This window comes from Populus euphratica, unplaced genomic scaffold, assembly GCF_000495115.2.
Source record: "Populus euphratica unplaced genomic scaffold, PopEup_1.0 scaffold21.1, whole genome shotgun sequence".
NCBI classification, from domain to species: Eukaryota; Viridiplantae; Streptophyta; class Magnoliopsida; order Malpighiales; family Salicaceae; genus Populus; species Populus euphratica.
Genome location: NW_011499887.1, coordinates 877810 through 893751, shown reverse-complemented (window position 1 = coordinate 893751; position 15942 = coordinate 877810). Strand labels below are relative to the sequence as shown.

Sequence of the window (15942 nt, the reverse complement as noted above, 5' to 3'; positions counted from 1 at the left end):
AAAAAAAAAAAGCGATCTCGTCGAAGCTTGTCCCTGCCGTGGAAAATACAACAAATCCACAGTACAGAAGATGCTCTGTATCTGTTTCTAATAAGAGAAACCTGCACACAAGTGTTTGACAACAAGCCATATCTCAAAAACTTGCCAACTTAAATAAGAAATCTCTGCAAAAGAACAACTTCATATACATACAAAGCTCATGAAAACCATACCTTAGAGAGAAAACTAAGCGCTTCCTTTCTTGAGTGATGATCTAGTGCCCATCAAGAAGAACATACATTACATCCCTATAGTATAGTCAACAGGTTAGATTTCACCATTGTTGGTGATAATAGCACATTACACTCTGGAGATAATCAAGGCAGCAATTAACTAGAAAATCACTCCTAGTATCAAGGATCAATCCATGGAAATCAAGACGTTATGAGGAGCTGATTAGTTGTGTATATAAAATCTTAAATAGCTTTCTTTATAGAGCTGATACTGTTATTATTATTAGACTGTAATAGTTTTCTGTATAATGCAACATTCTACACCATAAGCATTAGTTGTGGTTTTCATTATTGTCTCTAAAACTTTTCATGGTATTAGAGCCTCTATAGGATTAATCTCCACTTGATCTTATGGCCTCAGAAAATTCTTTCATACTCTCTTTCAATACTATGGTTCACATGGTAACTGTGAAGCTATCACCAACAAATTTCCTTCTTTCTCGCAGTCAGGTAGTTCCCCTGTTGCAATGTCAAAAATACTATAGATATATTGATGGCTCAACCCTTATGCCTTCCACTATCACTGATTCCACAGCCTACAATCTTTGAAAACAAAATGATCAGTTAGTCATAAATCTTCTTCTTTCTTCTCTCTCAGAAGAAGCACTTTCTATTACCATTGGATTCATAACATCACATCTGGAACGCTCTTGAAACTACCTTTAGTCTCAAATCTAAAGCTCATGAACGTCAAATAAAAGATGAGCTTCATCTTATGAAGCGTGGCTCTCGTAGTATCTGTCTCTGAGTACTCTAGAGTATTCAAGGCTCACTGTGATCAATTATCTGTAATGGGATGTTCAGTTGAAGACACTGATAAAGTGCACTGGTATTTGCATGGTCTAGGCCACGAGTTCTCAAGTTTCTCCACCACTCAACTCTCTTTAACTCTCATTCCAAGTTTCAAAGATATTGTTCCTAAAGCAGAAAGCTTTGATCTTTTCTCCAAGTCTATTGATTATACTGCAGGTGGCCCCTCTGCTTATATGATTCATTCCTCTGCATCTTCCAACCGACATGCAAGGCCATATAATAATCAGAACAGGTATAAAAAAGGCCACTCAAAGGGAGGAAATCATGGAAAGTAGCAGTATAGCAGGCCTCCTCGATGTCAAATATGTCGAGAAGAAGGTCATTATGCCATGAACTGTAAGATCAGATACACAAAATCTGATGCAAACATTGTTGAAGCACTTGCAACCTGCATTATCAGTAACGACACAGCAGATTGGTATACTGATACAAGAGCATCTGCACACATGACTCCTGATGTGTCTCAGCTTGATAAAATGGAACCTTACACTTGTAAGGATAGAGTTATTGTTGGTAATGGATCTTCCCTATCTGTTACACACATGGGTTCCTGCTCTCCTACTCCAACTCTTAAATTAAAAGATGTCCTTGTTGTGGCAAACTTAACCAAAAATTTACTTTTTGTCAGTAAATTAACCAATAATTTTTCTTTTGTTGTTCTTTTTACTGACAATAAATTTATCATATAGAATCTTCAAACTCAAAAGATGGTGGACACCATGTTTTCTCTGCTATCATTAACAAGCACAATTTATGCCATTCCTTTAACATTTGGCATGCCCATTTAGGCCATATATCCTCTCAAATAATTTCCATGCTTAATAAAAAAAGGGTTTTTTTATCTCTTACCTCTATATTGGCAAATCCATCCTTATATGTTAGTTGTTAAAAAGCTAAAAGCCATAAATTATCTTTTCCCTTAAGTGATAGTCGTTCTCAAACAGTTTTAGGATTGATACATTGTGACTTATAGGGACTAGCACTAATAAACTTAATCTCTGGATATTGATATTATGCTATTTTTATCGATGATAACTCTCGCTTCACTTGGTTCTATCCATTAAAGCACAAAGCTGATTTTTATCACACCTTCATCAAATTTCAAACACTTGTTGAAAATCAATTCTCAACAAAGATAAAAACATTCCAAAGTAATTGGGGGAGGAGAATTCACAACTACCATTTTGTCAATCTCACTTAGACAAATATGGTATTTATCATCAACGTTCTTGTCGCTATACACCTTCTCAAAATGGTAGAGCCGAGAGAAAACATCGACATATCATTGAGATAGGCCTTTCAATGCTCTTTCATGCAAATGTTCCTCTTAATTTTGGGGTTGAAGTCTTCAGTACAGTCATTTTTGCAATTAATCGCTTGCCCACACCTGTATTGAATGGAGTTTTTCTATTTGAAATTCTATATGGTAAGTCTCCTACCTATGAATTATTTTGTATTTTTGGCTGCTTATGTTTTCCATACTTAAGAGATTATACTAAACATAAATTTGAACCCAGAAGTCTTCCATGTATTTTTCTTGGTTACAATTCATCTTATAAAGGATTTCGATGCTTAGATCCTAAATCACATCGAGTATTTATCACTCAACATGCTCAGTTTGATGAAACAGTCTTTCCATCATCTTTATCTCATATGCAGTCTTCTCCTACACTATCAGATTATATTTCTTTTCATGATCCTAGCTCCTCAACTTTTCCTTCGTCTAGCACTCATTCTTCTGCAGGTTCTCGGTCCTTACCATCAATCACTCCATCTATATCATGTAAATTATGTGCCTTGGAGTTGCCCCAGAGTCCACCAATTTCGCTGCCTCCTGTATTTCCTACAATAGCTGAGAGAGTTTCAGAATTGTCTGTTGTGTCTACTTCCCAAATTAAGCCAATTTTAGATATACCGACTGCACTGGCTCAACATTCTTCTTCAAATCAAAACTCCCATCCCATGTTAACCCGTGAAAAAGCTAGTATCTCCAAATCCAAACATTATAATTATGTTTGTCAAATTCCTGCCTCTCCTTTGTTATCATTGCTATTAGCTATGAAGGAACCAAAAGGATTCAAAAGTGTTGTTAAATCACCCGAATGGCTAACTGCTATGGACGATGAAATTTGTGCTCTCACTCATAGCCAAACATGAGAACTAGTTCCTAGACCACCTGCTACCAATGTGGTTGGATCCAAATAGATTTTTTAGATTAAATATCATTCTGATGGCTTCATTGATATGTTCAAAGCACACCTAGTTGCTCAAGGCTATACTCAACTCTATAGACTTGATTTTCACTACACATTTAGTTCGATTGTTAGAACTTTTACAGTCCGCATTATCCTCTCTATTGCAATAACTCGTGGCTCGAACATACGTCAACTTGACGTTAAGAATGTTTTCCTTTATGGTCTTCTTCAGGAAGAGGTTTTTATGGAATAACCATCCAGTTATATTGACACTTCTCATCCATACCATGTTTGTTGTCTAAAAAAAAGCCATTTATGGTTGGAAACACTTCTCATCCACACCATGTTTGTTGTCTAAAAAAAGCCATTTATGGTTTGAAACAGGTACCGAGAGCTTGGTTCCATCGCTTTAGCAATTTTTTACTCACAATTAGTTTCACTTACAGCAAAGCAGATTACAGTTTATTTGTTCATTCATCAGATAATGGTATCATTTATTTACTGTTATACATGGATGATATTGTCATCACTGGAAGCAACGTATCTCTCATTAACACTTTCATTTACAAGTTCCAGCAAAAGTTTTCTATGAAGAACCTTGACAATCTACATTATTTTTTGGGTTCAGAAGTCACTCAATCTCTACAGGGACTATTCCCAAGCCAAGTGAAGCATGCACGAGATATTCTCGTTAGGGCTAAACTTTATGATTCGAAGCCAATAGCAACATTGATTATTGTTTCTCATTATTTAACTTCTAATGGTCCTCTATTTCATTCACAAACAATCTATCGATCTTTTGTTGGTTCGCTGCAATATCTCACCATCACCGGACCATATATTACATATGTAGTAAATTCAATAAGCCAATTCATGCATGCACCAAGAGAATCACATTTTCAGGCTGTTAAATGAATTCTCAGATATGTTAAAGGCACTCTCCATTTCAGCCTCAACTTCCGTTCATCAAGTCATCTCAATATCTCGGCCTTTTCAGATGCTAATTGGGCTAGTTATCCAAAAATCAGTCGTTCAACTTCAAGGTATGCAATTTTTATGGGTGACAATTTGATTTCATGTACCTCTAAAAAGCACACCACAGTTTCTAAATCTTCAGCAGAATTAAATATAGAGCATTGGCACTCACTCACTGCAGCTAAGGTTAAATGGTTGTTAAACATTCTTCATGATTTACATATTCAGCTACCAGCACAACCGACTTTACTCTATGACAACACTAGTGCTATTTTCATGACTAGGAATCCACTAGCTCAACAAAGGTTTAGACACATTGATATTGATATTCATTTTCTTAGAGAATTAGTCTGCAATGGTATATTAATAGTTAAACATGTGCCATCCAGTTTGCAAATAGCATACATCTTCACCAAAAGTCCATCCAAATCTCTGTTTCTGCTGTTTCGATCCAAGCTTCGCGTGTTGCCAACTACACTTGACTTGAGGGCGGATGTTGGTGATAATAGCACATTACACTCTGGAGATAATCAAAGCAGCAATTTAACTAGAAAACCACTCCTGGTATCAAGGATCAATCTATGAAAATCAAGACGTTATGAGGAACTGATTAATTGTGTATATAGAATCTCAAATAGCTTTCCTTACAGAGCTGAGCTGATATTGTTATTATTATTAGACTGTAATAGTTTTCTATATAATGCAACATTCTACACCATAAGCATTAGCTGTGGTTTTCATTATTGTCTCAAACTCTTCAACCATGTCAGGATGCTCATTGGCCCTCTTAAAAACTACAGTACCATTTCTTCACTACCAGTATAAAAAATAAAATAACATAAATGTCATGTTTTCCAATTCTCCCTTGATTTGTTTGATTTTCCAACCATGTAGATAGAAGGATAAATTATTTAAAAAAGAGAAGCCTTTGCTTGTTTAGATAGCAGAATATTAAATTATTTCACTTGACGTTTTTGAATTAAGATAATTTCATTTAAAGATATTATTTTAAAAAGTGAGGCCTTTACTTGTTTAGAAAATTAAAGATTTGAAATAAAAGAAGTCGACTTAGTCTAATACATGGTTTGATGTGGATGTCTTATGTCTACTTGATCCATACCATACATGAGGGAACTGATGATTCTACCATCGGAGCATGAATCAAAGTATTACTTTGCAGCTTCAACCAGAGAAAATACACATAATCAACCAACAGGGAAACACTGGATATGCACATGATGCTTATTGGTTATCAACTTTAGACATCTTATCAATATTTCTTGATTTATCAGCAGTCAGATCAATGCCTGCAATTTGGTTCTGTAAATGGAATGTACATTGAATGTATGAAGTGTGAACAAATTTCGTCAAAGTTTGTCACAGGCCTGCAAAACCCCATAAACACAAGTGTCGTAAGAAAACCTGGTAGAGTGACAACAATGACTTGCAAATTGAATAAGAAATCCCTCAAGAAAATAACAGCTTTAGGAAGCATGACATACCTCAATGAGAAAACAACTGGTTGTCGTTGGAAAAATTCTTATATGGCCCTTTTAAGAGTGTTAAACACAAATGTTAAGGGCCTGAAAATAGCATCAAACTTGGAAGGAGAAATGAAAAAGACAAAAAAAAAAAAAACACACTCTATATTGTCTCCATTTCCACTTTGCAAATTCTCATTTGGCCCTTTTAAGAGTATTAAACACAAACCAAAACCAACTTTTGCAATTTGGATTGGATCAAGATTTATTATATAGGCATAGAATTTAGTTTCTGTACACACATGTTCATCGACTAAATTCCATAAAGCAAAATAGAAATTGGAAAGAAAACCAGAATGTCAAATGCATGCAGCGAAAAAGGTGTTATTATTTAGGAATAAAATTTAGTCTCTGTACACGCATGTTCATCAACTAAACTCCATAAAGCAAGAACATAAAGGCATTAAGAGACAACTTCAGTACAGTACCAGATCCAGCTTGTTCCATCCTTTATGACGATCCCAGCATTACTTACCTTTTCGGATTTATCAAACCCAGTCCAACCACCATACCTGCACAAAAATGATGTCAAGAGGGGGCTGAAAAGAAAAGGTTAAACAGAAACCAAAGTAGCATGAAATTTTGGTTTCAGACAAGCAGAACCTTCAGTTTTTTCTTAAAAAAAAAATAGGTGATTGGAGAAGGCTTTATTTTGTGCAGGTAGGGAAGAGAGATGGGGTAATCCGTCGTTTTGTTGAGGGCTGAACCCTTTCTATTTAATAGCTTTATTTTTTTTTAAATAATTTTTATTTAAAAAATATATTAAAATAATATTTTTTATTTTTAAAAATTTATTTTCATATTAATATTTAAAAACATGAAAAAACAAAAATAAATAAATGAAACTTTAATTAATTAAAAAATGTTACCAATATTTATAGAAAAAATATAATAATTTTATCGGATGAGATTTGTGTATAATAAAATAAATAAATATAGAGAAAGAGCAGGGATTAATAATAATAATAATAATCAGAGAAATTAAATGAAAGAAGCTGTTAGAAACCTTTATATTTAAGAATAGTAGCCTCACGGTGAAAATGCTCTAACCATCAAATATGATAAATTAAATAAATAAATAATACATAGTTTAATAAAATGATAGTAATAATAATAAAAATAAAAGAAATTAAACTAAGGAAGGAAGGAAGGAAGAGATTAAATACGTTCATTTATGTTTAATTGAAAAACGTTACCTTTCATACACCTAATAATATAGAGAGAGAGAGAGAGAGAGTATGGAATAATAAAAATAAAATAAAATAAAATAAAGGAAGGAAAGGAGAGGTTAAATACCTTTCATACACTTAAGTGTTTGTATGTTCGGTGAAAATACTCCTTAGTGGTAGTACCATCTCAATCCTTCACCCTTTACATAGCGACCCTCCTTTTGAATGTAGTAGCCATCAATTACAATATCTGGAATGTGTTTAATGTTAGAAGGCCACTCCTCCTCCCTCTCCTTTCCCCATCCTCTCGCTCTTCCGCTCACCTCTTCACTGCAGTCATGGATTAGCAAGAGTTGCAAAGAGGGAAGGTAGGGTATCATCCCTTGAGACTCAGATTGAGATAGCGACTTCAATTCTCCGCAAGAAGAGACTCGTAATCTCTGAAGAGAATGCATCCCCTCATCAGGCAGTGGCAGAGACTTCAATCTTGGACATTCGTAGATCTGTAGCTGTAGAAGAGAAGAGAGATTTCGCAGCCCTACTTCCGGAAGAGATTCCATGTCATCAATGAACCCCACACTTAGACTCTTCAATTTGGAGAGAGGGCGGATAAATGAAGAAGAAGAAGAAGAAGAATAAGGGACTGGTGATGTCATCTTCATTGTCTGCTGTAATGGCACTGAACTAGAGTAGGTCAATCGAAGATCTTCATCGAGAGCTGGAAACAACGGCATTGAAGTCAGATCTGGACATCTATAAATGAACAAGGAAGAAAGACGTGGAAAGACGTGGAAAAAAGAGCATTATCAACCCTTCTTCTATTGTCGACTCATCACTATCATCATTCATCTCATCTCTACTCCATCTCTTCCACCATCCCTTCAGTCTATCACAATAAGAGATACGAAGTTTCCTTAAGGATGGGAAAAACGTCGACGCTCCTCTTCCTCCATCCCCCTCACTATCTATGTACTCCAAATCACCCAATCCCTCAATACTTAATTCTTCAAGAGAAGGGATTCCATGTAAGGGAGGGATATGCTGAAGTCTGCTACAACCATCTAGACCAATCCTTACAAGATATGAGAGATTTGAAACCCAACTTGGAAACCTCATACCTCCGTAGCCTTCAATTCTCAGCTCTTGAAGACTCGAGTTTGGCTGGAGGCTTTGCAACATTTTATCATACAAATCAATATCTGAATCACTATCCAGCTCTGGGTCCCACCATACGGTTAACGACTGAAGATATTTTTTATCTATCAATCTAGCTCCTTCAAATTCTAATATACAAGAATTCCTCTCATATCCCTTTACTCTTATTTCTAGCCTTCCTCTCAATTCATTTAACATCCTCAACTCGTCCAATCCACCTATCATTTCAGATTTAGGACTCTTTTCTTTTGCAACCACAAAACATGACAACGTCTGTAGACTAGTTATTTTCCCAATCCCACGAGGCATATACTCTAAATTATAACATAGATCATCATCAAGAGTGCAGCCAACATCAAGATGCCTCAGATTGATCAGCTTAGTAATACCTCTTGGTAGTTCTTTAAGGCTCAAACAATCATTGAGCTTCAGCACTTGCAAATTTACCAGACTGGTGACAGAATTAGGAAGTGCCTCCATCTTATTATTCGAAAGATCAAGATATTTAAGGTGCTTGATCTTTTCAATGAGAGGTGACACTTCCTCCATTCCCAAATAACTCAAAACAAGCACACGCAAACGCCTAAAGTCTCGACAAATTGATACCCATGCCCCCTCATCCCATTCGCCACCTTCCAATAATACAAGTGTTCTTAGACGTTTTGCACAAGGCAAAGACAAATCTAATTCCGTATCAAATGACACGTGCCGAGTCAAATCACTAATCCTATTTCCTCCACGCTCCACTTTGATGCTCTGAAAACCAGCGACATGGGTTGCAAGATCATGCATAAAATCATGCATTTTGCAACTTTTTATATTACCTAATTCATCATTTTCCACTTCGTGAAAGAAGGACCTCCACAGTAAATTCTCAAAGCACCTAAGACCAACAATTTCTAAGCACTCACCCAAATTTGAAGAGCTAATAAACCCTTGTGCAATCCAAAGTCGAATCAATGATTTGACATCTATCTCATGACCTTTCGGGAATAAGCTACAGTATGCAAAGCAATGCTTCATATATGATGGAAGAGGATCGTAGCTTAACTTGAGGGTATCTATGATGTTATCATCTTTGACCCTATTTGGAAGTTCTTGTTGGATAAAGGGCAACCACTGGGCTCTATCTTTCAAAGACATTAACCTCGCAATTGCCTTTATGACCAAAGGAACTCCCTGACACCTCTCTACAATCTCTTTTTTTATTTTTTCGTCTATGAAATTTGACTCTTGACCTGGACCAAAAGCCTTGTTTGAGAAAAGAGACCACGAGTCCTTTTTAGAAAGGCCTTTTAACGCAAGTGGTATTTTGCTTGTTAAATTTGCAATGGTATCAGAACGTGTAGTTATTATCATCTTGTTTCCTCTAGCAGCCTCATGTGGTAAGGACTGCTTCAAACTATCCCACTTTTCACCATCTCGACCATCCTTATTATCCCACACATCATCTAATACAAGCAGGTAATTTCTATTTTCTATTTTTTTCTCAAGTTCATTTTTCAGACTCTCTAACTGATCAGAAACTTGACTAATACCTGCAGCCTCTGATACATCTTTGAGTATCTTTTTGACATCAAAACCACCCGAGACACTGACCCAGAGTTTCAGACCAAAATGCAAAATAACTTGTTCATCATTGAAAATACTCTGAGCAAATGTGGTCTTTCCCAATCCGCCCATTCCAACTATTGAGATGACAGAAACACTCTCAATCTCATCGTTGGGATTCAACAGAAAGCTCATAACTTTCTTTTTTTCATCTTCTCTCCCGAAAAATATCTCAGGTTCAGAAGAGGTAGTTGGCTCTCTAATCATAGTCGAAGGAGCTTTCTCCTCATAACGAACCTCAAAGTGAAATTTTTCACTCTCAGAAACAATTTCATCTAGCCTCTGCCTAAGTTCCTTAACTTTATGACCCATCTGCCAACCATACACAAGTTGATTTGACCCTGAGAAGAATGTACGTACCTCCCTCGATATTTTATTTCGGGACATCAATCTTTTTCGCTGCACTTCTGTTGAAAAATCATCCAGCAAATCTTCAGCATCATAGACGGCTTCTTGCAGCTTCCCAAGCCAGTCTTCAAGTTGAGCGGGTGGTTTCTGCACCTGCTCCTCAGCATCGTGGAGGACACCCCTAATTCTGGTAACCGTGCTCTTGAGCTTGCTTAGCTGATCTTTGACACCCCACCACAGTGCAATCTCCTGGGTAGCTAGTGGACCCAGTTTCTTTACTATTTCCTCCGCAATATTGAAGAGTACACGTTCAGCCATTATTTGTTCTCGGTGAGTTGAAAAGGTGTGTGCGGGAAAGAACAAAGAGGGAACAAAAGACAAGAAAAATGAAACGAATGGTGTTTGATTTTGTTGGTTTGAAAGTGATTGAGGTTTGGATTGAATGCTAAAAGGCTTGCGTTGTTGTGAAGATCAAAAGTAAAATCATGTATTTATAATAGAGAAACAGATTCCAAAATTTCCAAAACACGAAAGATATTAGAGATTCTACATGTACTCTCATGATCTCTGAATCCCTTAACTCGTCTGCACTCAACTAGTAGTTCCTTGCTTTGGTTTAGAAAACCATTCAAAGCATAATCTTCGTTCCTTCACATTATTCAAAAAGCTCGAGTCACGGTGAAGCAATGATGGATACCTTCCCTTTATCATACGATGCTTTATTTTCTTTCACCGAGATCAGTCATGGGGTAGGCCATTGATTGTTAATGCGGACCAACAATGTCATCAAAAGAGATGCTGATGCTTTCCTTTTTATTATTTCGTAATTAATTAGAACAAATTCCAAACTCTGCAAACACTCAAGCTATAAAGGACCTACGTGGTCTCTCTGGATCTCCAAATCGATCCATTAATTGATCTGCCCTCTCAACCAATATTTCCTTGCTTTGATTTTAAGAAAACCAATCGATATCACACTCAAGGAATCTTTGCTGTTTTGGAGTTCTAGCCGCCACAGTATTTCAAATCCCCTCCTCTTTTTTAATTCAATATATTGTATACAAAATTTCTCATAGATTCAACCTATTTTTCACAATTATACTACAAATTTATTTTATTTATAATAATAAAATCAAAATTATATTTTGAAGGTTTCGACAACCTATTAATTTGCAGAATGTTGATGTTAAGAAACGAGGATCTAACTTTGATTTTATTGTATTTATCACATTTATCTCGTGACTACATTGTTGATACCTTGTTATATAAAAGGAATAATTTTAATTTAAAAGATAACAAAGCTTTCTTAAACACTAAGAAGCTGAAAAAAAGAGTGTTAGAGAGTCATAATGATAATTGATTGATACTTAAAAGTGTATTTTTATCAAGGTTTTATATTATCATTTTGCACTTGAAGTATCAATAACTCCTTAACTAAAGCATGTTTTATAATAATATATCTAATAATATAAGATACTTTTAATTTATGGTAAATGTTTATTTTAAATGCAGGCCTATCACATAAATGAAAGGATTGATTGATAAATTTAAGAAATAAAATTAAAAGGACAAAGAGATGGTCAAACTTAGAAAAGATATGTCAGTGTAGTTCAAACCGAAACACTGTTCAGTAATTGGGGTCAAACTTAGAAAAGATATGTCAATGTAGTTCAAATCGAAATACTGTTCAGTAATTGGATCATATCTAGAGCTATAGATCTCATATTTAGGTCTACTTTATATGGATGGAAGGTAAGATATAGGCCTACAACTTTCATATGGAGCCTAAGATCTAAAAAGGTCATTTTCAAGTCCAGTAACAACAAAGAAGCCTGAATCTGTCTTCCAGCCCGAGCACTGTTCAGTATTTGGCCCATATCTGCAGTTCTAGAAATCTAAATGAGTTGAATTTTTTACAAAAAAAGACTGAGATAATTGCTTGCAACTTTCATGTTTTCAAGTGACTTCAATTTTGACATTATCAATGACATTTTGGGCAGACAAGAGAAGATAAGGATTGTCACCAAGTCAAAAGTTGGCCACCCACTTATCAATTAGTCATCAAATCAATAGTTCCCAATTTTGGCCTATAAAAGGAGGCATTTGCCATGCATTTAGGCATCTTGGTTTCCAGATCAAGATCATGCTCTTCCTTTCTCTCTTTGTATTTTTTGTAATGTTTATGCTTTGCTTTCATTAATATTAAGTTTATGCCTTTCATTTCCTTTCCTTTACTTAGTTAACTTTTATGTTCTTATTTTGTTTATCTATTTTGCTTTCTTTCATTATGTCTAGCTAAGTTAATTATGTCAAGGTGAAAAGGTTACACTAATGGTGTAAGAATAAGTATAATGTAAACTTAATATGGACTTTAATGTTTGATACTAACATGTTTTATATTTGTTATCTTGTTCACTCTTTTATTATTGTTATTTATAATTTGTACAATTAACCTCCCTATGGTTCGATCCTGGTCTTGTCGAGTTATTTATTACTTCGACACTCCTGCACTTGGGAGAAGACATCAATCCTTTAGTCGTGTCAATAATCATATATATGGTTTGATTGTGAGAGATAAAAACAATCATACATATGGTTTGATTGTGAGAGATAAAAACAAATAATAAAGGTTTAAATAGTGGAGGTGGGTTTAAATAAAAATCAAAGTCTAGAAAAACTAAATGTTTTGACATTCGGGGTCCTTCTTTTGTTATGTCAAAAGGTAGAGCATGATATCTACTGACATTTATCAATGACTACTCTATAAAGGTTTGGTGTATTTTCTAAAGAGAAAGAGTGATGTGTTCCTCTAAGTAGTGGAAAGTCTTAAATAGGAAATAGACTGGTAAGAAGATCATGCGCTCAAGAATTTATGATGGTTTGGAATTCTTCTTATGTGAGTTTAATGAGTTTTGAAAGAATAAAGAAATTGTTAGACATAACATTGTCACAAATGCACCATAATAAAATAGGATTGCTACATGATACTCTTGGAAAAAGCAAGTTGTATGCTTCCACAAACTAGATTGTCAAAGGACTTTTAGGCTCAAGTAGAGCAAGGAAATTCATATTTCTAGGTTATGCATACGAGGTGAAGGGATATTGATTATGGTGTATTGATCCCAAGTCACCTAATTTTATTACTAGCAGGGATATGATTTTTTTATGAGTCTGTTATGTTTTAGAAAGAAAAGGAATCGATTGTTATTGATGTTGAGACGAACCAAGGTACTAGCAAACATATGGAGATTGATGTCAGAACATTATAAACAACGCAAAAAGATGCTTTAACTGAGCCTGTTAAGAAAGTGGTACATGATATTATTGTTAAAAATATACTTGGAGAACAACCTTACAATATTTTTATAGGAAGAAAAAAAAGATAGATAAAAGCACCAATTAAGTATGGTTATTTTGATCTCATTTATTTTGCCTTGAATATTGCAAAGAATCTTGATGATATAAACCTTGTTCTTATAAAAAAGTAATTTCTTGAAAAAAAATCAATTATTCTTAATTGTTAATCAATTAAATATGTTCAAGTGCTTACAGTATTTATACATGTTTATTGTATTGTTGTAGAATAATGAGATACCAGTTTTTAAAATAGTAGTTTTCATTTGTTGAAGTTTGTTCGAGACAATGTATTATTTCACATTTCATGTTAAGACATGTGAGCGTATCCATTTGTGGTAATTTGTTTACTGTTGTATTTATTGTTTTTCGAGAGTTAACAGACTTGTATGAGAGCGGTAATTTGTTTACTGTTGTATTTATTATTTTTCGAGAGTTACCAGACTTGTATGAGAAATTGCTGGTTTTTACTGTTGTATTTTATCTACGAATTACGATGTTCAATGGTTAATGTTAAATGGTTGACCCTTTAATGGAATTGGTTGTTCATTTACCTTCACTGTTTTGTTCCTTGTCAAAACTGAGCTTGAGTGTTTTTGTTATAATGCTTGTTTTCTTGTAATATTCCAAGTGCCACAGGTGGGTCTAGGTACTGTGAGGTCTAAAAATTAGTTTATTCAGAAGATAGAAACCCTATTTGTAATTACTATTGGTGTTTTTTTCTTTGTTGTTGTGAGGTCTAATAGGACTATGCATGTTACTGGTGTTTCTTTCCTTAGCTGTATTTTTTTTTCATGCGTAGCTATTGTGAGCTTGTGAGGTCTAAAATTTGGTTTGTTTAGAAGATAGAAACCCCATTTGAAGTTACTGTTTGTATTTTTTTTCTTTGCTGCCATGAGGTTTTATAGGATTATACATGCTGCTGGTATTTTTTTTTAGCTATATTTTTTTCCATGTGTAGCTACTGTGAGCTTGTGAGGTCTAAAAATTGGTTTGTTTAGAAGATAGAAACCCCATTTACAATTACTTTTAGTGTTTTTTTCTTGGCTATTGTAAGGTCTGATGGGATTATGCATGTTGCTGGTGTTTCTTCCTTTTTTGAATGCTTGGTCTTGTTGTTGGTTGTTTACTTACTATGTTTTTATTCCTTTTCTATCGTAGGGCACTTCATTAACAGGAGTTGAGATTATAGTTGATTGTTGAAACTGTCATGGTGAAAAGTAAATAAAAAACAATCGTCCAAGAATCTTGAATAATAGAATGAGAACAAAACCTATGAAAGACTACATGTCAGAATGGTGTTCATGTATGAACTGTAAAATTAACATTATATGTTACTTTTACAGCATATACATATGAATGTACTTATGTTGAATGCTGAAAAATTGTAAAATAGACATAACCATCATTGAATTTTTTTTATATAAAGAGGAATGTTTGCATCATATTTTTCACTGAACTATCTTTCTTCATAACAAACTTCTCAAACCTTTTAATTGCATTTTATACAAGCAAATGGAATACTCCTTCTTTATTGGCTTTACAGGTATGGAAAAACTTATGTCGCTTAAACTCTTTGATAGTTTTTTTATTAAATGATATTTAATTATTTAAAGTTTGTTTATCAATAACATATAATTTTTTCTTATTTACATGTAATTGAAGTTATAGATGATCCACAGTTTAATGGCATATTTAATGAAGATTTTGATAGCAATTATGATAATGTAATAAACTGCATTGTAGACCACATTAATTATCCTAGTTGTGAAGGTAATGGTGCCTTAGTTGATAGTGCCGGAGATGACAGTGATGGAAACGACTCCGACAATAGTAATGAAGATAATGATGACGGTAATGGTGATGGTGACAGTGATGGTGATAGTGATGATGCATTTATTCTAAGGAGGCATTGACAGTGATGGTGATGGTGATGATGCATTTATTCTAAGGAGGCATTTTGATATGAAAAAATTAATTATAAGCATAGCTAGAGCTATAAACATATATTATATTAATTATATGTATAAAGAACCATGTATGGTTTTATATAGCACAGGGATGCGTTGGTTGATGGAGGTTTTAAGAGGTCTTTTGAAACGAAATATTAACATGTTCAGGATAAACGTAATCATTTTGTAGAGTCTATATACTAAATTAGAAACGCATCATGGCTTAAAACCATCAAGAAGAATAAGCGTTATTGAAAATATGGTAATGTTTCTATTTACAATTGTAGTTGGGGCGTCAAATAAACAAGTACAGGAAAGATTCCAGCATTCATGTGAAACTATTAGTAGATATTTTAAAGAAGTGCTTAAATCATTATGTTTGTTTGTTGTGAATGTCATAAAACCAGTAGATCCACAATTTACGAGTACACCAAGAGAAATTACTATAAATCCAAGATTTATATCACATTTCAAGGTAAAATGATTTTTTTTGTTTAATTAAATAGTTTAATTAAGTTGTTCGAAAAAGCATGAAATATGTTATAAATGTTTATAAG

The 15942-nt window shown here is 34.3% G+C and overlaps 1 protein-coding gene across 1 annotated transcript; it reads right to left on the bottom strand.

The window, feature by feature from the left end:
* Positions 1 to 133: 133 nt before the first annotated feature.
* Positions 134 to 10740, bottom strand: LOC105130513 (putative disease resistance protein RGA3). Its single transcript, XM_011033064.1, is given in 4 exon segments — positions 134 to 317; positions 5018 to 6308; positions 7093 to 7762; positions 7764 to 10740. Coding segments are annotated over 2 exon segments (3261 nt in total). The 5' UTR covers positions 10398 to 10740; the 3' UTR covers positions 134 to 317; positions 5018 to 6308; positions 7093 to 7135.
* Positions 10741 to 15942: the final 5202 nt, after the last annotated feature.